The 27,377-nt window shown below is 38.4% G+C and overlaps 2 protein-coding genes across 2 annotated transcripts; both read left to right on the top strand.

Moving 5' to 3' along the window:
• Positions 1-484: 484 nt before the first annotated feature.
• LOC134628747 (CD209 antigen-like) lies at positions 485-4,833 on the top strand. The gene is made up of 7 exons (XM_063475502.1): positions 485-594; positions 777-905; positions 1,553-1,651; positions 1,755-2,549; positions 2,636-2,778; positions 3,952-4,061; positions 4,152-4,833. Exons 2-7 carry the CDS (start codon positions 809-811, stop codon positions 4,288-4,290), a joined length of 1,383 nt encoding a protein of 460 aa, XP_063331572.1. The 5' UTR covers positions 485-594; positions 777-808; the 3' UTR covers positions 4,291-4,833.
• A 6,843-nt stretch (positions 4,834-11,676) lies between these two features.
• Positions 11,677-27,360, top strand: LOC134629815 (up-regulator of cell proliferation-like). Its single transcript, XM_063477328.1, has 6 exons — positions 11,677-11,749; positions 12,531-12,588; positions 22,142-22,392; positions 22,475-22,741; positions 24,178-24,300; positions 24,890-27,360. The coding sequence occupies exons 1-6, from the start codon at positions 11,677-11,679 to the stop codon at positions 27,358-27,360; spliced, it is 3,243 nt and encodes a 1,080-aa protein (XP_063333398.1).
• Positions 27,361-27,377: the final 17 nt, after the last annotated feature.

Genomic DNA, 27,377 nt, shown 5'->3' with positions numbered 1-27,377 from the left:
TTAAGAGAATGAATTGACAAAGTAGATTAGAAGGTTAAGAAGTTGGCACATATTTAGCCTACTTATTTTTTTTTCTACAAAGAGATCTTAGAATAAAACTTGAACAATATATCTGACTTAGACTTTTTGCATAATATCTTCACATTGAAACTTCAATCTCAGCATTTTTAAGTTTTTGTGAAATCTACAGTTCCGCATATCTATTCATAAGAGCAGACGGTTCATGTTGCGAAATTCCTACTCAGACAGCCAGGATCAAAACTTTTCTATGGTGGCAAATATTTGGAGAGTTTATTGGTGGGTATTAAATCAGAAACACTATAATATTAAGTTTATCATAATTGCTTTGTGTTCTGTGCAATGCACTGTTAAAATTCATCACAGATGTTTAGATTATCTTTTGATTTCCCATCATCTCTAGCTGACTCACTCAGGAAAGAGGTATGCTCTTGCTCCACCTCCTAAAATACCCCCAAAGTTTGCCCTATAAGCAAAAAGAAAGGAAGTAGATTACATTTTAAACTCTTCAAACTGAAAAAGCTCATCATTCTATTTCCAGCTCGTCCATTGATTGTGTTTGATCTGCAAGGGGAGGTAAGGATTATTTCAATTATATTTTGCATTCATTAAAGTTTAGGCATATATATATATTTGATTATTTATCATTAACCTTATATTATTTTAAAAGCAATCAACACCTCAGTGTAAATAGTTTGAAAGGGAGGGGATTTATTATAGTGAAAACTTTTTCACATAAAACATTTTTGATTTCACAGATTGGACTCCAGCTGATAAGGCAGATGCAAGGATGAGTGTCGAGTACCATGCATCCACACATGGCATTGAGGACAGTAAAATTGCCTACAAGCAGTTTTTTGAAGAAGGCAGCAAATTTCACTTTGCAGGTAATGAACCTTGATTTTAAATTTCCTGTCTTTTTTTTTCAAAGGAAATCACAAATACATAACATTGCTCTGCTCTCAACTTTTATGCTTGGCTCCCATGGAAAATTTTGATCTACATGGAGCAATGGGGAAATGGTAATCTTCCTGTAGTTGAAGGTGTGCTTTTTTGGTAACGATAGTGCTAAGCAGTAGTTTTATAGAAAATCAACCATTTGTCTAGTACCTGCACAACATCACCATGCACTCTCATCTCTTTATTATTTGCACAAGGAACTGGTGGAACCAAAATGCAAATGATGAATATTTAACTTAATTATGTCCTTTTATCAAAATAACAGCATTATATGACTACAAAAAGCTTCATGTGAATATATTGTATTTAAAGTCAAACAGAACACTTTTTAGGCTGCAGTGAACGTAGTATTATTTATTCCATTAACAGTCATTGTATAAAGCACATATGGTTGAAGTTGCTTTATTACAAATATTTGAATTAGGTACATTTTGAAAGAGGAATTAACCATTTTTATGCAAGATGAATGTTTTTTAAAGTGTAATTTTGCAATACCACCCTCTAAAACCACAACTTCCTTAGCATGCTTCACCAACTTATAGTTTCTCCTTCTCCTTTGCCATCCATCATTCAGTTTATGCAGTAAGAACCAGCCCTTTCAAGATTGCCACAGTGTGCCTGGGGTTGCTGTGTTTACTCCTCTTGGCTGGTGTCATAGGTCAAAGCATCCACTGTGAGTCTACCTTTTTGTTCTGTCTGTCAAGTATTAACATTTCCTTATATCAAGGTGAAATAAATTGATTGCCCTCACCTCTGTCATGACTCCTCTCCAACAGATCAAAATGTGGAACGAGACCATCAGAATAGCTCAAAAGCCATGAGTATGCAGAATCAGAACCTGCAGCAAAACATAAAAGCTGTGCAAAAAGAGAAACAGGATACGCAGATACGCTATGATCGCTTACAGGAAAATTACAACTCCTTATCTACAAGCAGAGGACGGTTGCAGACCAATTACAATTCACTGAGGGAGGAAAAACAACAGCTTACACAAAGCCAAGCCCAGTTAAAGGACAGTAACGCTGCTTTAAACCAAGATTTAGAAAAGCTAAAAACTCTTAAAAACCAGCTGCAGTTGAACAATGATGCCTTGACTACAGGCAAAGAGTTGCTACAAAAACAATATGATTCAGTCCTCAAGCAAAGAAATGACTTGCAGACTAGTTTTGACTCTGTGACCAAAGAGAGGAACAACTTACAGAACAAATTCAACAATGTAACCAGATCAAGAGAGCAGCTGCAGAATAGTTACAACGACTTGATTAAGACAGTGGAAAATCTGCAAGATAGCTACAACTTCTCTACAAGTGAGAAGGACAAGTTAGCAAAAGGTCACCAAAATCTGACTGTGCAACTTGAGCGTCTTCAGTCTACCTACAATGTAATCAAAAAAGCAGAAAATGTCCTGCAGGCTAATTATGATTCATTGGTTAAGGAAAAAAACGCTCTTCAAAGCAATTTTCAGAATGTAACATCAGAAAGAGACCTGCTGAAGGTGAATAATGAAAACCTGACTGCTGAGAGAGTAAAGCTGTTGGAGGAAATTAACAGACTGAATGCAACAATGCAAGGTAAACAAAAAGAAAAGAGCTATCAAACATCTATTTACTTTTGCCCCAGTGTTTGGTTATTGATCAACAAAAATTGTAAATTACAGAGAAGAAATGCCCCACTGGCTGGAAGAAGTTTGAGTACAGCTGCTACTTCACTTCAGTTAGCAAAAAAACGTGGGAAAGGAGCAGAGCTGACTGCCAGAACAGAGGAGCAGACCTGGCAATAATAAAAAGCCAAGAAGAAATGGTTTGTTTACATTTGTCTTCTCTCCATATATAGTATTTGAGGTCATTTTCTTTTCTTAAAGTTGAACTCATTTTTTTTCCTCCCCATTTTCACCAGTACATCAACTGACAACGCATGCTATGAATTTCATCTCCTGAAAGTTTTTTTTATTAAGTCATTTTTTTTATTTTCATAAAACTAACATAATAACATAATCATAATGACATAAATGACATACTCGTAAAAATGTTACCTTAAAAAACAGAAAGCTTTGCTTAATACAAATATTAATAACAATATTCAAAGTCTACTAGCTCACTCTTTCATCACCAGTGCTTATTAGTTTTTTCTCTCCTATGTATTACCAACAGGTAATAACTAACTTTGTAGATGTTATTATCCATTCTTTGTATAAAACTATTGATTGGTGCTGTCTGATCTGCAATCTTCCCATTTATGAAACCAGCTTCCAGTTTGGATTCAGGAGACAGACACTATCTCTACTTTTAAGATTAGCCTTAAAACTTTCCTTTTTGCTAAAGCATATAGTTAGGGCTGGATCAGGTGACCCTGAATCCTCCCTTAGTTATGCTGCAGTAGGTGTAGGCTGCTGGGGGATTCCCATCATGCATTGAGTATTTCTTCCTCAATTCAATTCAATTCAATTCAATTCAATTCAATTCAATTCAATTCAATCCAAAATGTATTTGTATAGCAGATTTCAAAACAACAGAGTTGACCAAAGTGCTTCACAATTGGTTAAGAACGAGAGAAAACAATAGGGAGACAAATATAGATAAATTAGAAACAAATACAGATAATCTTCAGTCACCTTTCTTACTCACTATGTGTTAATATACCTCTCTGCACTGAATCGTACCTGTTATTAATGTCTGGCTCTCTTCAACGGCATGTCTTTCATCCCATCTTCCTTCTCTCACCCCAACCGGTCGTGGCAGAAAGCTGCCCTCCCTGTTAAAAGGGAGTTTTTCCTTCCCAATGTTGCCGGGGTGCTTGATCATAGGGGGTCATATGATTGTTTGGTTTTTCTCTGTATGTATTATTGTAGGGTATACCTTACAATATAAAGCGCCTTGTTTGTTGTGATTTGGTGCTGTATAAATAAAATTGAATTAAATTGATCCTTTTGTATGACAAACATCTGCTGTAACTTGCATGTCTCGTTCTTAATAGACCTTCATCAATGGCTTGTATAGCAGTGACAAAGAAGTCTGGATTGGACTGACTGATGAAGGAGTAGAGGGGCATTGGAAATGGGTGGATGGAACTCCAGTGACCTTAACGTAGGAAATTTAATATATATGTTTTTTTTTTTGTTCTGCTTATCCAAGAACATTTTTATTCTGACTTTGATATTTCCCCATCTCCTGTAGGTTTTGGGGTAAAGGCCAGCCCAACAGCTATGATGGGAGAAACCAAGACTGTGTGGAGTTTTGGCACCGCGCATCAGGCATCGGTGATTGGAATGATGAGAACTGTAATGTTGAACAAAACTGGATCTGTGAGATGTAGTTTTCCAGAACTTTGGAATGCGTTAGGTGATACTGTCTGTTACCAATGAACATCATGTAATGTAAGCATAGAAACATATTAAGGATTATAATAGTATGTTTTACAACTCACCAATTTATTCAAACGTCATTTGCTGGCGCAAATACAGATTGATGTAGCTTGTTGAATGAGTGACCCAAAAGGGACTCCAAAAATATCTGCGTATACTGTTTATCATCTTATTCCTGACTCTGATGGTGACACAGTATCTGTCACTTGCCAACAGATATTTTTGAAAGTACAATTAATTTGACACATGTAACTTACCCATATGCCAGTTTGTATGAAATTAATTTACTATCATGACCATTTAGTGCATTGATTAACGAAAGCCTTTACAAAGACTTGTACTGTTATAATCAGTTCTGTTATTATCACATAATTATGCTGTACTTGCTTATCAGTGATTTTTTGTGACTGGGAAAATGGTACCAAATTAAATGCTGTGTAACTATGGATATATTAATTAACCACCATTCAGTTCTTGCTTTCATTATTACAATTAAATAAAATGTGATTTTTATCTTGCTCTTTCATTTAGATATTAATCCAAGCAAATTAAATAACACAGCCTGCACTACTTTTTACAGAAATTATATTCAAAGACTTGTTATGACCTTGTAGTTTTTGACATCAAGCTGTGTTTTTACATACAACTGCCTGTTTCATATGTTACACTGTGTGTAAGCAAGAGTATAGTCAAGGGTGACGTGCTGAAACCTCTGTGCTCACAGTGGTTTCCTGTTTCACCGATGTAGTGGAATTGGCAGAATCAAAGCTATAAACATTAGGGTAGGATAACAGTCAGTTTCAGGAATGAATGTGTTAAAGTAGGGAAAAAGGGAAGCAGTGGTGTGACAGCTCAGACTATTTTCAATTCAATTCAATTCAATTCAATTTTATTTATATAGCGCCAAATCACAACAGCAGTCGCCTCAAGACACTTTATATTGTACAGTAGATCGTACAACAATAGATACAGAGAAAAACCCAACAATCATATGACCCCCTATGAGCAAGCACTTTGGCGACAGTGGGAAGGAAAAACTCCCTTTTAACAGGAAGAAACCTCCGGCAGAACCAGGCTCAAGGAGAGGCGGGGCCATCTGCTGCAACCGGTTGCAGTGAGAGAAGGAAGACAGGATGAAAGACATGCTGTGGAAGAGAGACAGAGATTAATAACAGATATGATTCAATGCAGAGAGGTCTATAGTGAGTGAGAAAGGTGACTGGAAAGGAAAAACTCAATGCATCATGGGAATCCCCCCGGCAGCCTACGTCTATTGCAGCATAACTAAGGGAGGATTCAGGGTCACCTGGTCCAGCCCTAACTATATGCTTTAGCAAAAAGGAAAGTTTTAAGCCTAATCTTAAAAGTAGAGATAGTGTCTGTCTCCCGAATCCAAACTGGAAGCTGGTTCCACAGAAGAGGGGCCTGAAAACTGAAGGCTCTGCCTCCCATTCTACTTTTAAATACTCTAGGAACAACAAGTAAGCCTGCAGTGCGAGAGCGAAGTGCTCTAATAGGGTGATATGGCACTATAAGGTCATTAAGATAAGATGGGGCCTGATTATTTAAGACTTTGTATGTGAGGAGCAGGATTTTGAATTCAATTCTGGATTTAACAGGGAGCCAATGAAGGGAAGCCAATACAGGAGAAATCTGCTCTCTCTTTCTAGTCCCTGTCAGTACTCTTGCTGCAGCATTTTGGATTAACTGAAGGCTTTTCAGGGAGTTTTTAGGACATCCTGATAATAATGAATTACAGTAGTCCAGCCTGGAAGTAATAAATGCATGAACTAATTTTTCAGCGTCACTCTGAGACAGGATATTTCTCATTTTAGAGATGTTGCGCAAATGGAAGAAAGCAGTCTTACATATTTGTTTAACCCTTTATTGACCGGCCCTTCAAATTTACCTGTAAAATGGGCCCGCCGGTGGGCCCATGGTCAATAAAGGGTTAATATGTGCATTGAATGACATGTCTTGGTCCAAAATGACTTTTCAGTGTTTAACAATAACAGTCCACTAGAGGGAGGTACAGCCAACACATTCCCGTCAGCTTTGTCTGCTTTGTATTTTTCATTCTGAAACTTTTAGTAGAATTAACTTTTGCAACGATATTAGCCCGTGTTGGTTCAAGTACCTTCTCCCTCATTTTTTTTCCCATGTCAACAGTCCTTTCTGGCACTAGTGAATGCTAATACATGTGCTCCACAAAATTTTTGTTCTTTGAGCCCATCAGAGGATACGCTTCTACATCACTAAGAAATAAAACGGTGTTACAAGAGGATGGGTCTGTTACATTTCTGCCTGAATTTCTTTCCATTTGGCCTTGCAGTCCCACACAAGAGATCCTACTCATTTCTCTCCAGGCTACTTTTTACATTTGCAGGAGTTTGCTCTCAGTCTTCTATATAGTGTAGATATAGCTTATCTTTACTCTTTAACTACTTTTAAAAGTGATTTAATGGTTTATCCATCTATCCATTCTCTTCTTCTGATCTTTATCAGGATTGCGGGGGCTTGGGGCGGGGGGGGGGGGGGGGGCTGGAGAGAGGCAGGGTTTACCCTGGACCGGTCGCCAGTCTGTTGCAGGGCCAACACAGAGACAGACAACTATTCACAAACATGTATGGACAATTTAGAATCACAAATTAACCTATCCCAACTAACTGATAATACATCCCCTTTAGTAATACATTAAAGGAGTTGTTCACTAATTTTACACATACGGATCAGTTTACTTGTCACAGAGTGTTACAGACCTAGTTTTCTGGAATTCTTAAAGGAGCATTTTAAAGTTTGACCAAATAAATTCTCAACCTGCTGCTTTGATTTGGTCTATTTTGAATCTGCTAGTTTTACAGCTGAGTTCAGTTACAGTGTCTGTAAATGTTCAGTTCAATTTAGGCCAAATCACAACAACAGTTGCCTCAAAGGACTTAGTACTGCAAAGTAAATACCCAACAATATCCTGGAGAAAACCCCAAAAATCACACTTAAACTAACACTTACACAGCCTCACAAACATAACCTTGTCTGTTGCTTTTCCCACTATCTTGTTAGTTGGCATTTATTCACAGTTTTTTTTTTTTTACATCCTACATGTGGCTGTGCTCCTCAACAGTTGAGCTCCATCTGTCCTGTGACTACATTTCTGACAATTATTCTGGGGTTGACAGGCAGGCTGTCTGTGTAACAGGGAAATTCTTACATTTTTAAACAACATATCGATCTCTGCATGTCGTGCTATAGACATTTGTTCAAATACCATATACAAAAAGTTGCAGAGTGTAGTTATAATTTTAACAATGTAAATTTATATAAAATTGTGACATGCGCATGACTTCTTTGGTTGTTATTTTCCTAACAAGTGTTCTCTTGACATATCCCATGTTGGACCGGATGCTTGTCCAACATGGGTTTGAAGGACCCCATTAAGATTTTTTATTATGCACAGTGAAAGTGTGACAGACACACACAGTCTCTCTATGTGTGTCTGTTTCATCCATCTGTCTGTCTATCTCTACTTCTCCACCCACTCGTACAAGTAGGTGGTGAGTTCTTAGTTTGGCCATACTGCTGTGTGGGAGCAGCTCTGTGTAGACTGACACCAACCCTCCCAGAGCTCCAATACAAAGTCTCCACCTCACATTCATTTTCTGCACTTGTTTATAATATCAAACACATAATATCATTGGTGTTCTGGGTTATAACCTCTGTAATACACCCAGAAAGCCTCATTGCAATATCTTTTAAGTGTAAGTACCTGTCATGTTTGTATATAAACCTGGAAATAATCAAACAGTTTGAGGATTTAGACACATTTTCAAACACACATCAAATGTAGAATAAAGGAGATATGCAGTGTTTCACATCCAGCAAACTGTAGGTCTGATTTCCTTGACTTCTGTTCCTTTAGTAAAACTCAGGTGACACTCAGGTAGATTTGATCATAATATCTGAAGCTTGTCCAAATAAAAAATCTTGCAGTCAGCTATTACAAATACAGCTGCCCTTCAAGTTTCCAGAACATTAATTACTATGAAACACTGGGACAGTGGGAAACATTGACACTGAATTAAAGTGTCAAAGTCAAAATGCTATACAAAGACAAGAGGCTCTTTCACAGTGTCAAGTCATGGCTATGCTAAAGATTACTAACAGGGCTGCACATGGACCTCTAAACAATCTGTGGAAACTGAATTAGGTTGCATGTAAAGCACAGCCAGACTGACCAAAAGTGATCACACCATCAGAAGAGCAACACATCATGCTTTGCTTACTGAGCTAAAAGCAACATCAGTCACAATGTAGCTCTGTGGAGTGTGCATTAATGGACCCATAATGCAGGAGGCAGGAAAATTCAAACAAAATGTAAGGTTTTTAATAGGGAATAAGAGCTGGAATAATAGCTCAAACCCCAGACCACCTGTTTTTCACTGTTAGTGAATAGTCATGATTTAATTTAATCCCAGTGTTTCCTACCCTTTTAAAAGGACATGATGGGAGGACAAGCAGAATGTTCACAACAATTAAAGAATAACATAACTGCCATCACACAAGCTTCTGGTGATCTCAGTCATGATGGGATAGCATACGTTATCAGGTTCTACAAAAACCAGAGTCCTTACATCTGCAGTGTATGCTGTTATTAATTAGGGGACAAAATGGGACAACAGAGAATGAGACATTCATAAATTCATATACAATTTTTGAGAAATGAAACTTTTCACTAAAATTGTTAAGAGTGTACTATTAATTGTGATTAAGTGCTTCACACATATTGCATAACACAACTATCTTCATTAGTGGTCTCAGATAATAAAATTGATGTTTAAATACGCATACATTAATTAAATAAAAAAGGCGCAAAGCACTTGGTTAGCACTGTTGCCTCACAGCAAGAATGTTCTGAGTTCAATTCCACCATCAGGCCGGGGTCTTTCTGTCTCTGTGGACTTTGCATGTTCCCCCTGTGCTTGTGTGGGTTCTCTCTGGGTACTCCAGCTTCCTTCCACTGTCCAAAGACATGCAGTTAGTGGGGATAGGTTAACTGGAAACTCTAAATTGGCCATAGGTGTGAATGCAGGTGTGAATGGTTGTCTGTGTCTATGTGTTAGCCCTGTGACACACTGGTGACCTGCACAGGGTGTACCCTGCCTTGCTGGGATAGGCTCCAGCCCAGCTCTGGGGCTGTTTTGCTGCCTCAGGACTCGGAAGACTTGCTATGGTAAATGGAACCAATGTCCGGCCATTTGTTCATGACCACAAGCTAAAGTGCACTTGGGTTTTGCAGCAGGACAATAAACCAACCCCCCCCCCCCCCCCCCCCCCCCCCAGCATGTCTGCCTCTGAATGGCTTTAAGAAAAGAGTTAATGAACTGGCTAGTTCAGCAACATCAAAAGGCCCGAAAAACCACAGCAGAAAAACTAAAGTGGATGATGACAAAATTCTTTTGTGGCCTAAAAAAATACACTTTCAAGCAGATAGCTGTTTCATTGTCAAAGTGTACAGAATGGTGTATGCCCTTAGTATAGCCCTTCCCAAATCTGTCACAAGATGGCACTCCAACAAGGGTGATGACAGTATTTATACTGAAGCAGTTTGTCAGTTGGCCGACCAGTTAACCACTGCATAATACACCCACAGTACAGTGGTTAAACTGGTAAAGAAAACAAATAAAGCTGGAAGAAGGCTAGAAACTATCAAATAATTGGGCCACCACAGTTATCGCTAACTAGCACATACACAAAATCAGAATCAGAATCAGAGAGACTTTAAATATCCCCAAGGCGCAATTAAGAAGGTGGCTAGAATTAGGGATGAGAGCTCGAAACAGACGTTACGGCACTGTGTCAAGCTTCCGTTTCGAAACGCTGCTCTACAGCGCTGTTCAAAACACCCAGGTCATGTGACCATGATTAAACAAGGTTTTGTTGTGACTCCTGCAGTTTCAGCAGGTGGCGTACCTGCTGCTTCTAGTTATTGCCAGGTGCAATGATTCACATTTTTTTAATCAGTGAGAGTGATTTGGATGGGTAATTACTGAATCAATGTTTCTGATACTACCATATCTATTTATTACATATGCATGTGCAAAAGAAAAGAATGCCCTCGCTCTCATTATTATTTTCACTGTGGATTATGAAGAATAATATCCAATTATTATATATAATAATATATTATAAGATATTATATTATTACTATCCAATTATTTAAACGCTGAAATCAAAAGTGTAATTAAATGAATATTATATATAGATATATAAATAATATGTAAATATATTATTCGAATGATTGAATGACTGTCACATAGATGAAAGAAACAGAGATTGGTGGGTGAGCTCCATTCACTCATATCAGGAGAGAGAGAGCGGCATGCTGTGCTGTAGATTAAAATATCTCAATAAAAAGCTCCTCTCTGCATTCAATGAGAAAATATAACGGGAGGAGTCTTTAGCTCTGACTCCTTGTGGTCTCTAGTTTTTTCTGCTTTCAACAAAAAACTGTTATTTGCTGCATCAGCTGACGTCATTCTCACTATAACCTGTTACTCACATTAGGTGTTGCCATAAAGAATAAATTTATACTGTAAAAAGAAATGTCAGAGAAACATATCCATGAATTACAGGCAAACAAGTATCATGTCAAATAACTTTTTTCTCTTTTTTTTATTCCTCCTGACACCTATGGTGCGAATATCTCATAAACAGGAGGCAGTGTGTTCATGCCACTGTTACAAGATACAGCATCCACAGCAGTGTAAAGTTAATGAAAGTTTCGTCATGGTTCAGAGGTCGATCAGCAGAGGATGATTTAAAAATGTACTGGTGAACGTGCGTGACATGGACTGTTATGATTGGTCAGAATTGGCATGTGAAAATATAATAAATGGCACTCTTTTTATAAGAAGAGGGACACACATTTAATCTTTTTCATTAAATATATATATTTAAATTAATTAGAATTAAAACCTAAAGCTTCTAGCGTTAACGGTCAATATTTTTCTCGCCTTTTTTTGTGCGAAGATTTCTCCAAATCATGTTTTTAACATCATTATTGACAGTCTGGTGTGATAAGTAGTTTTGTTTGGAACTGTGCAGGACATGTCTGCATCACTGTTAACACAGCCTTACCAGCAGGTGTCACTGTGGAGATGGGCTTCAGATTGTTTCGAAACCTTGATACAATTCACACACACAAATGCTTCGAATGTTTCAGTGCCTCGCTTTGCCCATCACTAGCTAGAAACAATATGGATCAAAGGAGTGTGAAGCATTTTATACATGGAACATGAACTCACGTTTATGTGATGGACACCAGTCATAACAACCACAAGATGGGCTATTCCCTTCAGTTCCCAGCAACCCTCTCCTATATCCTCAGTCCAGGAGCAAAGTCAGGCCAACGAGGTCAGGAGCCACTCCCATGACTGCACAAATGCTGCTGGATACTGTAGTCCATTACTAAATAAAGCTTCCTGGGTAATGTAGTTCATACTTGATGAATGTATTTACATTCATCAAGTCCCTGTTATCTTGTCTTGATGCATGCTCAATCATCCAGGTAAGTAAATCTCCAAAACTTGATTCTGTTCATCTGGACGTAGCATTTGATATCCCTGTTATCTTGCAGAAATTCAGTTTTTTGACTCATTGTCTTGAGCTGTCAAAAACTTGTCAGCCCAACTGAATATTTACACTGGATGGGAACAGCTGCTTCAGAGCAAGGAGCCGAGGGATGTGATTGACTGAGAGAGTTATTAGTAACGCCACCTCTCCCTGTGATATGTGCTCGATACTGTTCTCTGTGCCACCTTGTACAGGATCATTCACCTAATGAATCCTTGAACATGGCTGTAATCTGTGTTTTTAAGACCTACAACTTAGTTGTGGTTGGATTACTAAAATAAAACTTTTATGAGCCCGTTTATTTATTTATTTTTTCCTTCAAAGTCTGCTGAAATGCAGTTTGCAAGAGGGCACATTCACAAAAGTATGAATAAGTTTTTTTGACACAAGGTCATAACTAATCATAAATCCAAACCACATAGCATGCTAGCATGTGAACAGGTTAATTATTAAATATATGAGAATGAGAGTCCAGTAACTTTGTTAGTCATTTTATACTGTCATATTGTGTAAGTCATATTGTGCAATTCAGTCTCCTCCTTTTTAACTCTCTCACCTCCAGCTCACTACAGTGGAGTCTGGGTTTGTCTGAGAACTGGATCTCCAGGAGACTCTCTCAGGTAAGTAATTTTAATTCCACATACAAGTCAAGTAAGTCAAAAACACTTTAGAGTAGGTTTATCATTGTCAAAGTGGACAGTTGATGATGAATGTGAATGCAGATGGGTTTCAGGTATATACTTTTTATTCTACATCAAATTGCTCTTGTTTTGAAATAATAGTTTGACAGTGCAGGCGACATTCAAAAAAGGTCTACAATGGCTGATATAGTTTCCTGACCTTCAAAAATTTCCTGACCTGAAAGGACTGTCCAAGTAGCTACACATATTATCATGTAATATTTCACTTCTGCCTTTCATGATATATACATTTTCTGTGAGCCTTTCTAAGTAGAAGTTTAAAAATTTACTCGAGTGCAAGGATTCTCAAAGTGCTTTTGAAAGAGTGCCTAATTAAGAATCTGGCAAGTATAATGTTTCTAATGTTTTTATTGAGAGAATTGTGTTTTTTGTTGGTAACTGCCACTTCGGTACACTTGCTAGTTTACAGCTTTTGACAAATTAGTGACGTACCATTAACTGAAACTATATTTGCTAAGTTCAGGAAAGTTTGGTCTGTTATGGTGACTTCAAAAATAAAGTTTGGTCATAATTATGTGCTGATTTTTACTGTATATAACATCAACTGTAAATGGTTCGTCTTTCCTTCATGGGCCACACAAATTATTATCAAGGGGTTTCTTTTGTCCTGCTTTTTCTTTTCTTTAACCTTGACTCTAATTCATCACTCTTTGCATACCTACCAAACCCTTCTTCTTCAAAATTGTGAGTAACTCTTTCTAACCCTCTAAATGGTGAAAATCATCACACTTGATGATGCTATATTTCTAAGAAAGGCAAACTGACTTTTCTGGTTTAAAACAGTTAATAGTTTTTGATGCCTGTCAGTTAGACTAATAATTTTATTTGCTCCCTGATTGTTAAGACTTAAGAGAATAAGTTAATAAAAACAGAAATGATATATTAGTTCAGTTAGGATTAGGGCTGGTCCTGTTACTGATGACACATGGACCTCAGAGAGTTAATATTTTCTATCTTGTAGTAGTGAGTCCAGATTTTAGGTTTTTGTATTACACCATGACCTATTTTTCCTCTGAATTTGAAAGTGACAGTAGTTATTAGAATTAACATTTTAAAAAACTTTGTAAAACTTTGTTTAAAATCAGTACTTTATTATTATAATGACAAATTATTATGTCTTATAAATGAAACAGAATCAGAATCTGAATACTTTATTAATCCCTAAGGAAATTATGTGGTTACAGTTGTGCCAAGAAAATAACAGTAACAGTTATTATATATTACAAAGTTTACAAAATATAAGAAATAGCTTTAATTTTGCTCTAATTTTACAATCACATTAAACTTTAAAGTTAAAGGCATTGTGGGCAACATAATTTACAGCTGTTTACAGTTTTTTCAGTTTTTATAACCTCTGAAATTGTGAAATTTACCCCAGTGTGTCTAACATTATGCACTGAAATCAGAATACAACCATATGTTTATTAGATGACTCAGTATCATTTTAGGATTTGATACTTGATATGTGGTTTTTAATTACATCTGCAGGTTGGTACTCATCGTCTATGGCCCAGTAGCAGTATTGTCCAAAGGAGGATGGTGTAAGGTTTAATCAGAAAATCAGAAAAAAATATGGAGTCTTCGGAGAACGATGATGCAAGGTAGGGATCCTTTTTTGAACTTTTTGTTCTCAAAATCTACTAAGCAAGATTTGCTCTTCAAGGACAAATAATGAAGCAGATTTACAGAATACTGTTTTGATACTTTTAAGGGTCAGAGTGAAGAGCCTTGTGTCTAAATTCTGTGATAAAGAATTGACAGGAATATCGTCTGGCTCTAGCGACAAGAGCAAAAGGTGAGAAGATCTTCCAAATGACAGCGCTACTGAAAAAATATAGAGATATGCCAATTACATGGTGACTTACTGGAAAAGGCTGCAAGTTGTTAGTGCTGTTAACCATCTGTTTCAAACCTTAGTAACCCATTACATGCCTTAAGTCTGTGCTTGCTACTCCCATGATTATGCTTCAGATGAATGGTCAATAGAAAATTTGATTATTTTGACACCTCAAGGTAGTGAATGAGTGCACATAAAATTTCAGGTGTCCTCCAGCCCAGCATAACGGCAAAGTGGTTTAATAAACCCATCCAGGCATGAAAACACAGGTGTTGTCTGAGAAATGTAATGCAAAGCATCATCTTCTGATGCCCAAAATATCCAATTGCATAAACCCAAACAGAAACTAAAAAATTAAAAAATCGAAAGTGAATGCAGAATGAAAACCCCCCAAAACAAAACAGAAAGAAAAAGAAGATGAAAAAACACAAAACGAGTCCACATTCGATTATGAAGCCAAGTCTCCTGGGTGAAGGTCTAGTAAATGATTTATGCTATAACTTACAAATCTGTACTCTTCTGCTATTTCAGTTTTCCGGTGACATTCACACTGACATGGTTTGATTTAAAAATGAAAATGATCTCTTTCCAGAATCGTTTTCCATCCATACAATTCGCCTGTGAAGGAACACACACTAGTCATGCCTCCTGTACATGCAGCATGATAAAACAGAGACATTAACTCCAGAAAAAAATTCTATCATAGACCTTTAGTAAGGTTACATCTGTTATATAATCTCCAGTCAAGACTAATGTCTTCGTTTCCTTACAGGAAAAGATTCATGTGATAGAGATGTGGCAAAGGATGGGCAGAGACTGATAAGACCCAGTCAGGCAGTGAAAATAACTGGACACCAGGCATAAACCTTGCAAATGTATTTTGAAACAAAACATGCTCCATGATATGCACTTATCAGGATTTATGGCCCACTTAGCAAACCAGAAGGTGCAGGAAGGGCCAACTATAGTAGTACAGTAATATTGCTGGCACTGATAACAATGTTAGAGGACACTGAACCTGACAATATTCAAAACAGCTGCAGTTTGTGAAAAGGAAGCCAAGGTTTCATAAACTCAGACTGAAGACACCAAGGCCAAAGTCCTGTGACTGTTTTGGTAAAGAGTTTCAAAATTAAACAGTAACATGCTCACTTACACATTAAAAAAGTAGTTTAAGGAAGATGAAAAGATTGCTAACGTCATGCTAAATGTGACAGCCATTTAGCTTATCTTAGCAAAAAGACTCAAAATAGTAGGTAGACACATCCTGCCTACCAATATGCATTCCTCAGGTAAGATCTCAGCATCTCATTTAAGCATGATGCAGTTTAAGGAACTGTACTCTGCTTTGTCAGTTCAACTGAGAGCTTTGATAAAGACTCATTAACTTCCATTTACATGTAATACAAATATCAAGTAAGCTCGTGTGTGGAGAGATTTGTGTATTATCATATCATGGAATCATTAATTAATTTTTTTACATTCATGGATTTTGTGATGTTTTCTCAGTGAGAAAACACCGGGCTCTGCACACTCTGTCTGTGCCTCACAGAGTTCCTCCAAAGACGTACCTCTCCATTTCAAGAAACATCTGTAAGATCTACCTTTGAGCACCCTACTGTAGCAAGCACATTTTAAAGGATGTTTTTTTTTCACTAAATCCTTCTTTCTACACAGTAAAAAGACACAATGGTCTAAAAATGAACACCAATCTGACTGTCAGTCAGTGAGCTCTTCCAAAGATGTACCTCTCCATTTCAAGAAACATCTGTAAGACAGATTTTATTATTTTTTCATCTTTGTCTATGTCTTCTATGTTGTGAGATGTGATGATTCATGTGCTATGTGCTGAGGTGTTTTTTTCTGTTCTCAAACTGATCTCCCTGTTGGAGCTCAGTCTGGGAGGAGTTCTTTTTTTCTCCTCGTCTTTCCTCATGTTGTGCATTTTCCATTGTTATACCTCTCTGTCCTGTCTTCCCCATGTGATGTTTGTGTAATATATGTATGGTCGGAAGGGTAAGATGGCGCTGGCGAGGCTGGCAGCCTTAACCCAATTTCCCTCAGGATGAATAAAGTATAATCAATCAATCAATCAATCAATCAATCAATCAATCAATCAATCAATCAATCAATCAATCAATCAATCAATCAATCAATCAATCAATCAATCAGTCAATCAGTCAACCAATCAATCAATTTGATGGTGAATTTTCTTTTTCTTCTTCTTCTTCTTCTTCTTCTTCTTCTTCTTCTTTTATTATTATTATTATAACTAGTAGTAGTACTAGTATGACTTAATTATTTTATTTATATTGATTTTTTAGCATTGATAGTGGATTTATACTGGCATGCCTGATATTTTAAAGGATGCCTCATGTAGTTTTGAATGTAAACTCTGTGATGTTGTTAGTTTTGTTAGAGATTCAAAAATGGTATCATCTTCCCTTAGATGTCCCAGCTGTTTAAAAGACAAACAATTTATTGTTACTTTTTTTCTCAGTGAGAAAACACCGGGGTCTGCACACTCTGTCTGTGCGTCAGAGAGTTCCTCCAAAGACGTACCTCTCCATTTCAGGAAACATCTGTAAGATCTACCTTTGAGCACCCTACTGTGGCAAACCTTCCTATTCTTTAAAAATACACAATTTAAAGGTTGTTTTTGTTTCTCATTAAATCCTTTTTTCTACACAGTAAAAAGACACAATGGTCTAAAAATGAACACCAATCTGACTGTCAGTCAGTGAGCTCTTCCAAAGATGTACCTCTCCATTTCAAGAAACATCTGTAAGACAGATTTTATTATTTTTTCATCTTTGATGGTGAATTTTCTCTCTTATTTCTTCTTTTATGGTGCTGCTGCTGATGATGATTAGTATTAGTAGTAATAGTAGTAGTAGTAGTATTTATTAATTTATTACTGGTGGATTTTAGACTGGTATGCCTGATATTCTAAAGGATACCTCATCTAACTTTAAATGTAAACTCAGTGATGTTGTTAGTTTTGTTGGATTTTTAAAAAAATGGATGAAATCTGCTGACTGAGTATTTTTAATTTTTTGTCATCTGTTTAAGAGAAATGCAATTTTTTTTTCTCAGTCAGGAAACACTGAGGTCTGTCTGTGCATCAGAGAGTTCTTCCAAAGATGTACCTCTCCATTTTAGGAAAGATCAGTAAGGCAAATTTACTCACGATTCTTCTATTATTTTTTACCTTTGATGGTGGATTTTAGGCTCAAATGTCTGACGTTATGGTTCCCATACCTGCAAGATTCTAGTTCTTTTTTATTTATTTTTTTTTAATTTGCCGCACAGAAGCCTTATAGAAAGCTTGTTGAATTTGTTTACAGTAAAACAGTAATATATACCAGATTTTTATAAAATTTCTTTACGTGGTTAAACCTTCATTAGTGACAATTTTATTAAAGTTAACTGTGTCTAGCTGGAATGGGTGAAATGTAAACTTTTATCCTTGCATTTTTACTAATAAAAGGGCCAAATAAAGCTTGAACGTCCTAGTCTTATTGTTGTCTTTCAGAAAAGTATATGGAATGCCAAAATATTGGGGTGGACATATGACTGGTGTTGCGAGTCTTCCCAAGTATGTTTTAAACATTGAAATATAGTAGACAGTATACCATACAGCATGTCTGTTGAATTAACTAAATACAGTGGCTTGCAAAAGTATTCGGCCCCCTTGAACTTTCCCACATTTTGTCACATTACAGCCACAAACATGAATCAATTTTATTGGAATTCCACGTGAAAGACCAATACAAAGTGGTGTACACGTGAGAAGTGGAACGAAAATCATACATGATTCCAAACATTTTTTACAAATAAATAACTGCAAAGTGGGGTGTGCGTAATTATTCAGCCCCCTGAGTCAATACTTTGTAGAACCACCTTTTGCTGCAATTACAGCTGCCAGTCTTTTAGGGTATGTCTCTACCAGCTTTGCACATCTACAGACTGAAATCCTTGCCCATTCTTCTTTGCAAAACAGCTCCAGCTCAGTCAGATTAGATGGACAGCGTTTGTGAACAGCAGTTTTCAGATCTTGCCACAGATTCTGGATTGGATTTAGATCTGGACTTTGACTGGGCCATTCTAACACATGGATGTGTTTTGTTTTAAACCATGCCATTGTTGCTCTGGCTTTATGTTTAGGGTCGTTGTCCTGCTGGAAGGTGAACCTCCGCCCCAGTCTCAAGTCTTTTGCAGACTCCAAGAGGTTTTCTTCCAAGATTGCCCTGTATTTGGCTCCATCCATCTTCCCATCAACTCTGACCAGCTTCCCTGTCCCTGCTGAAGAGAAGCACCCCCAGAGCATGATGCTGCCCCCACCATATTTGACAGTGGGGATGGTGTGTTCAGAGCGATGTGCAGTGTTAGTTTTCCACCACACATAGCGTTTTGCATTTTGGTCTCATCTGACCAGAGCACCTTCTTCCACATCTTTGCTGTGTCCCCCACATGGCTTGTAGCAAACTGCAAACGGGACTTCTTATGGTTTTCTGTTAACAATGGCTTTCTTCTTGCCACTCTTCCATAAAGGCCAACTTTGTGCAGTGCACGACTAATAGTTGTCCTATGGACAGATTCCCCCACCTGAGCTGTAGATCTCTGCAGCTCGTCCAGAGTCACCATGGGCCTCTTGGCTGCATTTCTGATCAGCGCTCTCCTTGTTCGGCCTGTGAGTTTAGGTGGACGGCCTTGTCTTGGTAGATTTACAGTTGTGCCATACTCCTTCCATTTCTGAATGATCGCTTGAACAGTGCTCCGTGGGATGTTCAAGGCTTGGGAAATCTTTTTGTAGCCTAAGCCTGCTTTAAATTTCTCAATAACTTTATCCCTGACCTGTCTGGTGTGTTCTTTGGACTTCATGGTGTTGTTGCTCCCAATATTCTCTTAGACAACCTCTGAGGCCGTCACAGAGCAGTTGTGGAGCTGTTTTGCAAAGAAGAATGGGCAAGGATTTCAGTCTGTAGATGTGCAAGGCTGGTAGAGACATACCCTGAAAGACTGGCAGCTGGAATTGCAGCAAAAGGTGGTTCTACAAAGTATTGACTCAGGGGGTTGAATAATTACGCACACCCCACTTTGCAGTTATTTATTTGTAAAAAATGTTTGGAATCATGTATGATTTTCGTTCCACTTCTCACGTGTACACCACTTTGTATTGGTCTTTCACCTGGAATTCCAATCAAATTGATTCATGTTTGTGGCTGTAATGTGACAAAATGTGGGAAAGTTCAAGGGGGCCGAATACTTTTGCAAGCCACTGTACATGCATAACATTTGCTCTTTGCAATGATTTTTCAGGTTAAACTTAATGGGGCCTACAGCTGCTGTATATCCAGTGAAGACATCTAATATCACTGAGGAGGCTAAATTTTCTCCATGTTTGCTGAAGAGGACTCCCATTGATGACCAACCCCAAAATCAGTAAGACCGTCAAATCTGGCTAGTTTTATTTGAAGCTTTTTGAACTTTTTAAAGCAGGTTGTTGTTAAAATCAGGTTTGAGTAGCCACCAAAACGTTAACTGAAAATTCCACCCAGTTAAGAACAACTGACACGTATGTTTGCTAAAGCTAGGAGTATCCAGCTCAATCTGCTCATGCATGAATTTAATTTTGAAATTGGAAAGCATAAAAAAGATCCAACCCTCAAAGTTGTTGAGTAAAGCCATCTTGGCAACCAGGTCCCTCCAGCTTGGTACTTCAATGTGTTTGAGTTTGAACGTCTTGCCTACCTTGTTCATAATTGTGAATCCAAAAAGAAGTAGCTTAACAAATGATGTCATTATTCTTTCAGATTGGAGACTCCAGACTGGGACTATTTTGAACAAGAGACAGAATCAACTTTTGAGGACAACAAAACGTATGCCAGACTTTATCCCCAGCAGTTTAAATATGATTTGCTGATACTGCTTACAGACTTTTTTTATTGATGACCTTTCAGAAATGTGTCTGGGATACCCCCAAACTAGGGAACACATGTGAATAGGGCGCCTTCCCTGTCATCTCCAGCTTAGCTACATGCACAGTATATAAACCGTAGAAAGTAGATCCAGTGTATTCATTGCATTGTCACGCAGACCTAAAGTCAGAGACTTTAGATAGTAAAGCAACATACCTCCATTGACTTCTTCCTGCTCATATTACAAAATTTTGAGATGGTTGGAATAACCCCACCCCCCCCTTTGCCTTCCAGTCTCCACCAGGATGATGTAGAGAGAGCAGAATCCACAAAGTCATCTACATCGGGTTACTCATCATCTAAAACAAGTGGATCAAGGGATTTCGACTCTGATGTTGAGACTGTTATATATGATAATATGTAAGATAACTGCTGAATTTCAGTTCATTGATAAAGAAGGCAATGCCAATACTAATCAACCTTTTATTTTTCTGTTTGAAAACAGACAGGTGATCTGTGACATTTGTTGCAAAATTGCTGCTGTGAAGACCTGCCTGACCTGCAACGTTTCCTTCTGTGAGAAGGATGGCCGGCAACACTACAAAGTGGATGCCCTGAATAGACATAAGCTCATAGATGTGTGCAGTGAAGTCGAGAGAAAACGGTGTCTTCATTATGAAAAGTCTCTGGATTTCTTCTGCAGGACTGATCAGATGTCTATTTGCAGCATTTGTGCAGAGGGGAAACACAGGGGACATGACATCACTGAGCACAGGGCATGGAGGACACAACAGGCCGTGAGTCAAGTGAAAAGGTGATATCGAAATCATCGCTGATGTGCTGCATTTTGCTTACAATCGCTATTTAATTACAGTTGTCTGATGATGAAGAACCCGAGGACTATGAAATGCCACACAAAGGTGACTGACACTATATAATGATTCACTATGGCATCTAAGTAACAATGATCTGTGGCTACAATAAGAAATCAATGGAGAGATTCACCATTTAATGAAGTTTTGACACTTTCCTCTTTTCATATAATTTAAAAAAAATATATATGAAATTAATACAGGGAAAAATTTTGTTTGGAAAGTTCAGTTTCAAAGCAGAAAACAGAAAGTAATGACCTTCATTGATGAATATATATGGATGGATTGCTGACAGCTTATAGCTGAAATGCATTTATATTGCCATCTGTAAATACTCAGAAGTATAATCACCAGTGTGTGTCATTACCTTAGATTTGAAGTTGAGCGCACTGCTACCATGTCACAGCAGACCAATAAAGAAATAGAAACATCTAAAATGGTTTTATGAAAGTGTGTGGACTTTACTCTAAAGTCAAAGGTCAAAGCTAAAAGTGTGCTGTTGGCACTATCTTCAGAGATTTATGCCTCTCCAAAGCCAATTAATTAGACAGACTTTGAAGTGCAAAACATGTTTTTCAGGTATTAACAGATGCATTATCAATTATAACTTATAATGACTAAATTATTGAGTCATTCTGTGGTTTTAAGACAAGAAATGATTTTTTTAACCATATTTAAAAATTTTGTTTTGCTACAGCAGTTGAATTTTAAAAGTCATGATAATGTTGGAGTCAAAGGAATTCAATTATATACCTTTTTTATTGTTAGGTAAATGAGTACAACGGAAAGAAAATGTTTTCTTGTTTTACATTACATTTTCCAGTGGTGCCCCCTCCTGGTAGGATTCAGTTCCCTTCAGTGAAGCCAAACTCTGTGGTCCTCAGCTGGGGAAACCCAAAGGGACTAGAAGGACCCAAAAGCTTCAGGATCATGTGGAGCTCTTTGCAGAAGGTGGAAGGTCGCTTAGTCATCAAAAATTTTCATAAAATAGAAATAAGCAACCTTGAACTTGGACAAGAGTATTTCTTCAGCGTGGCCACAGAAGATGAAGATGGCAATTTAAGCGAATGGGTCACTGCAACTGTCTTCACAGGTAAAATCTGAAAATCCATTTTTAGATTTGCTTCACTGTTCATATTTTAATTGGATTAAACATAATCACTGCTCTCTTGCAGTTGTGCCACCACCTCGACATTTAACAAAAGAGCACTCCGATGCTACATCTCTGACCTTGAAATGGATGGATGGAGAAAAAATGGAGGGAATTCCTCAACAATTTCTTATAGCTGTTGAAAGTCCAGGAAAAGAGCCTCTGGTGATACACACCAATGATTACTGCAAAAAAGTCTCTGATTTAGAACCAGACACAAAGTACACCATCTCTGTCTCAACAGTGGTGAATGATAGGTGCAGCGAGCCAATTTCTATCTGCACACGCACAGGTGAGATGATGCTAAAGCACTTGCTTTTTAATTTATTTTTTTTTAATGTCAACTATATAGACATATTTGATATATTTGAAGAATTAAAACTGCTAGCATTTATTTTCTCACATTACATGTACAAATATACTTTACTGGTACCAATTTTCAAGAACAAAGGTGCATTTACTACAGAAGAATAAAGGTGATGAATGATACCATGAATCTACGGGAAAGAGCTGCTAACGCTAGATTAAGAAGAGAGGTGACGATCAGCGAGCGGCATTGTGGCTACATTCCGAGAAGGAGCACTACAGATGCTATGTTTGTGTTGATGGAGAAGTATAGAGAAGGCTGGAAGGAGCTTCACTGTGTCTTTGTGGATCTAGAGAAAATATATGACAGGGTGTCAAGAGAGGAACTATGTGTATGTGAGGGTGGTGCAGGAGATGCATGAGGACAGCAGAGACAGTGGTGAGGTGTGCGGTAAGAGTGAGAGATGAGTTAAAAGCAGTGTTGGGAAGGTTACTTTTAAAATGTATTCCACTACAGATTACAGAATACATGCCCCCAAATGTATTTCGTAACAAGCTTTTTACAACTACATGAATGTACTATTGCTGTGTGATTTATTACTATTACTGAAGGATACTCGCCATATCAATACCAACTAGATTTTTAAATCTTAGTATAAAATGAGTAACAGTAGGGTGGACATTAGGTAAGGCTGCACTTTTTGCAGTGATCTCATATAGAAAACTGTTTCATGCGTATATAAAACAGGTCCGCGGCTCCGAACTGAAGTAAAGGGACCTCTGGCTAATACGTCGGGTTCCGTGTCGGGCTCCGTGTCGGGCTTGTAGCCGAAAACTAGCTTTACTTTGTTGTTTGGATCAACTTTGCTAGCGAGAGACAGAGAGAGGAGTTGAAAGGCTGCTCCAGCGGAACTTATTGTTTTGGAGGAAAACACAAATATACTGTACAGTCGAGTCTTAATAGCTTACTTACAACTGGGCTACACTGCCCATAAGGCTATATTCTTTAGGGCTATGCCTGTAACACTTTGCGTATTGCCTTCATATTAAATAATTTTTTGAAGAATAATTTAAAAAAGAAATTCTTAACGTCATTATGCGGGCCGCAAGTAGAGGCGACACGGGCTGCGAGATTGAGACACAGGCATTAGAGCCTCTTAATGCGTGTTTTGTTTGGGTTTCCACCGGCGTGGAATTACCAAACACAGAGAGGGGACAGCTTAACATATGAAACAGGAAAAGACCGCCGTGTACTCCATTTAGTTCAGCAAAGTAACTGTATTCTGAATACCACCTCTTTAAACGGTAACTGTAACGGAATACAGTTACTCATATTTTGTATTTTAAATACGTAACGCCGGTACATGTATTCCGTTACTCCCCAACACTGGTTAAAAGTGGTGCTGCGATTGGTGTTTCCAGTGGTGATGGACAGACTGACAGATGAGGTCAGGCAGGGGTCTCTGTGGACTACGATGTTTGCAGACAACAGTGTGGTCTGTAGTGAGACAAGGGAGCAGGTGAAGAGAACCTGGAGAGGTGAAGGTATGCACTTCAGAAAGAGAAATGAACGTTAGCAGAAGGAAGAAAGAATATGTGAGGGAGGCAGATGGCCTTAGACTGTCATGTTTTATTATTAAGGCATTCTGCTTCACTAGTTTTAATTTTAAATAAATGCCATTAAATTGCCAGGTTTTAGTTTGACTTGAGGTTGAGGTAAGGCAGTTATGAATTATATATGTTTTGTGTTGGTTACCAGCCCTTCACACTAAAGCTTTACCATGATCCACTCACTATCTTAGTATGTTATCATGCGTCCTCTGTGGGTATCTTGATGCTCGGTTGTGAAAAATAAATTAGTGCTGTCAGCGTTAATCTCATTAAAATGGCGTTAATGCCATAACCACATTAACGCGGCGTTAATGAGCTAACTGTGCTAACACGTTTACGCCGTGAAGCCCCACGCATGGGGCGATCCGCGATAACCCGCTAATTAGCGGAGATTTGCCGTGTTAATGTGGTTATGGTGTTAACGTCATTTTAACGAGATTAACACTGACAGCACTAGAATAAATGCATCATAATCAATAAAAATGCCCTAGTGCACTTACTGGTTTCTTTTGTTAATTCACAGAGCCAAGCCTAAGGCAGGTGTTGTCAAAGATTGGACTGGAAGACCAGTATGACACCAAGCTCACACTTAGCACTTTCCTGGAGATTAATCAGTATGATCGATCACAGAGGAAACCAAAATCTGCAAGGGCAGTTCCTGAGGCCTTTTTAAAGCAACTCATGTCGCTGAATACAAACGCTAGAAGTGCCACATGTGTGTCTCAAGATGAGGACAAGTGCAATGCTATCAATCTTTTGGACTTGGTAACTGCACTGTTCCTTTGTTCAGACAGTGCTCTTCAGCAGGACTTAGTCCTGAAAATGTCACTCTGTCAGTTTGCTGTCCCGCTCTTGCTTCCAAACTCTGAAACAAAAGAAATCACAATGATGCTGTGGTCTATGCGCGACATTGTCCGAACTTTCAGACCCTCTCAGCAGGCGTTCCTAAAGTCATACTGTGATGAAAGACTTGTGCTGTCTGATATTCCTTTGGTATCGTTTGTCAGGCTGGGGAAAACATCTTTGTCCAAATCTCAGATGTTGAACAAGTTGCTGTGCAACAATCAGCAGATTCATCACACATTTTGTCACCGTAGCATGGCATGTTGTGATGTCCCCAGAAGAATTTCAGATGGACTGGTGGAAATCAGCTGGTACCTCCCGTGTGGGAACATGAAGATAGATAAATTCACAGAACCATTGGCTTTTACCAATCTGAGAGGAGATATCAAGGCTTCTGAAAGACAATTTGCATTCCTCTGTCAGGCTTCTGCAGCTGTTTACATCTACTGTGATGAATCAGAAACTAATTACTTCAAGCATCTGGAAGGAAAACATCTGGAAGCAAATATCTTTTTGATAAGCAGCACAAAGGGAAAAAGCTATAGACTCAAACAACTGACTGTGAACCCAAGATTGAAGATGACTGATATTAGTCAGATTAAAAAGACTGATACAGAACTACTAAAGGCACTCCAGGAATCAGTCTCTAAAATGCTAGTAAGCCCCCAAACCAAAAAAGTGTCTTTGGCAGATTTGGCTTACACAGCTCACTGTTGTCAGATTCTCGTTGATGAGGATAGGGATGAATGCCAGAGTGCTTGGGAGAATGCGAGTAAAATCACTGCAAAGGTAACTAACATCTCTGAATTCAAAGACAAGCAACTGCCTTATCAGGGAAACATCTGGAAAGCAATTTCATGGGTGGAAACTGAGTGCTGGAGGCTACGTAAAGTTGGAAACAATAACCCTGACAATTACTGCGAGTCCATAAAAGAAAAAGAGAAAGGGCTAAGGAACAAGCAGCGAAGTTTTGAGATGACAACTGCAGTGGAACGCTTCCACCATGGGATGACAACCTCAGAGGTTCAACGCTACCATTTTCTCAAATGGCTGGAAATGGAACTGGATAACCTGTCCAGGCATCAACTGTCAGCTCTCCAGGATCGATACAAAGAGCTTAGGCAGAAATCTCTCGAGGAAACAAAAGAAATTGTGGAAACTGACAACCAAATTTCAGCTTGCTCTTTAAGAGTAGACCACTTTGTCAGAGAGTGTGGGCAGCTGTATAATAATGTGAGTTGCCTGCCAGAATACAGTCGTCAGAGAAAAAACATCGAACAGCTTCCTGGACAGTGTGCTCAGATGATGCTTGATGGTTTCCCTCTTGAGCTTGTTGATGGAGATGCAGCAAACATCCCAATAAAATGGATCAGCCAGGTACTTACTGAATTGCACAACATCATGAATTCCAGTAGCAAGCTTAAGGTCATCACAGTCATTGGAGCTGAAAATTCAGGTAAATCAACTTTGCTCAACACCATGTTTGGGGTCAGGTTTGCTGTCAACGCGGGTACATGCACCAGAGGGGCATTCATACAGCTGATCAGTGTCAGTAAAGATATCAGGAAAGAGCTGGGCTGTGACTGCATCATGCTCATTGATACAGAGGGCCTGAAGTCACATCGGATGGTTCGTGATGATCACAGCCATGAACGTGACAAAGAAGTTGCGAGCATTGCAGTGGCACTCAGTGATGTTGTAGTTGTCAGCATTTCCAACGACAGCTCCAGAGAGAAAGACCTCTGGGAAATGGTGTGTCATGCTTTTGCAAGGCTGAAGGGTGTTAGCAAGAAGAAGCCAGTGTGTCATTTTGTACATACAAACATGTATGACATGCCTGCTTTGGAGCAGCTGAAGAGAAGTAAAGAGCTGATGGAACAGCTCAATGAAATGATCGGAAAAGATGTTAAAATGAAGAAGGCCAACATCAATAAGCTCTCAGATGTGATCAAGTTTGATCTAAACAATTGGAGCTGGTACATTCCTCCAGTGTGGGATGGGACTCCACCAATGGCTCCTGTCAATGTTGGCTACAGTGCAACTGTCTATACTTTGAAAAAGGTTCTAATAAATGACCTCCAAAAGTGCCCGGAACGAGGGGATCTAATTCAATTCATCGGGAAGGTAGAGCAATTCTGGAAGACTGTGTAAAGAAAATACATGAAACT

This window comes from Pelmatolapia mariae, linkage group LG6 (genome assembly GCF_036321145.2).
Source record: "Pelmatolapia mariae isolate MD_Pm_ZW linkage group LG6, Pm_UMD_F_2, whole genome shotgun sequence".
Lineage (NCBI taxonomy): Eukaryota > Metazoa > Chordata > Actinopteri > Cichliformes > Cichlidae > Pelmatolapia > Pelmatolapia mariae.
Note: the sequence above shows the minus strand (reverse complement) of the source record. Positions and strands in the feature narration are given on the sequence as shown.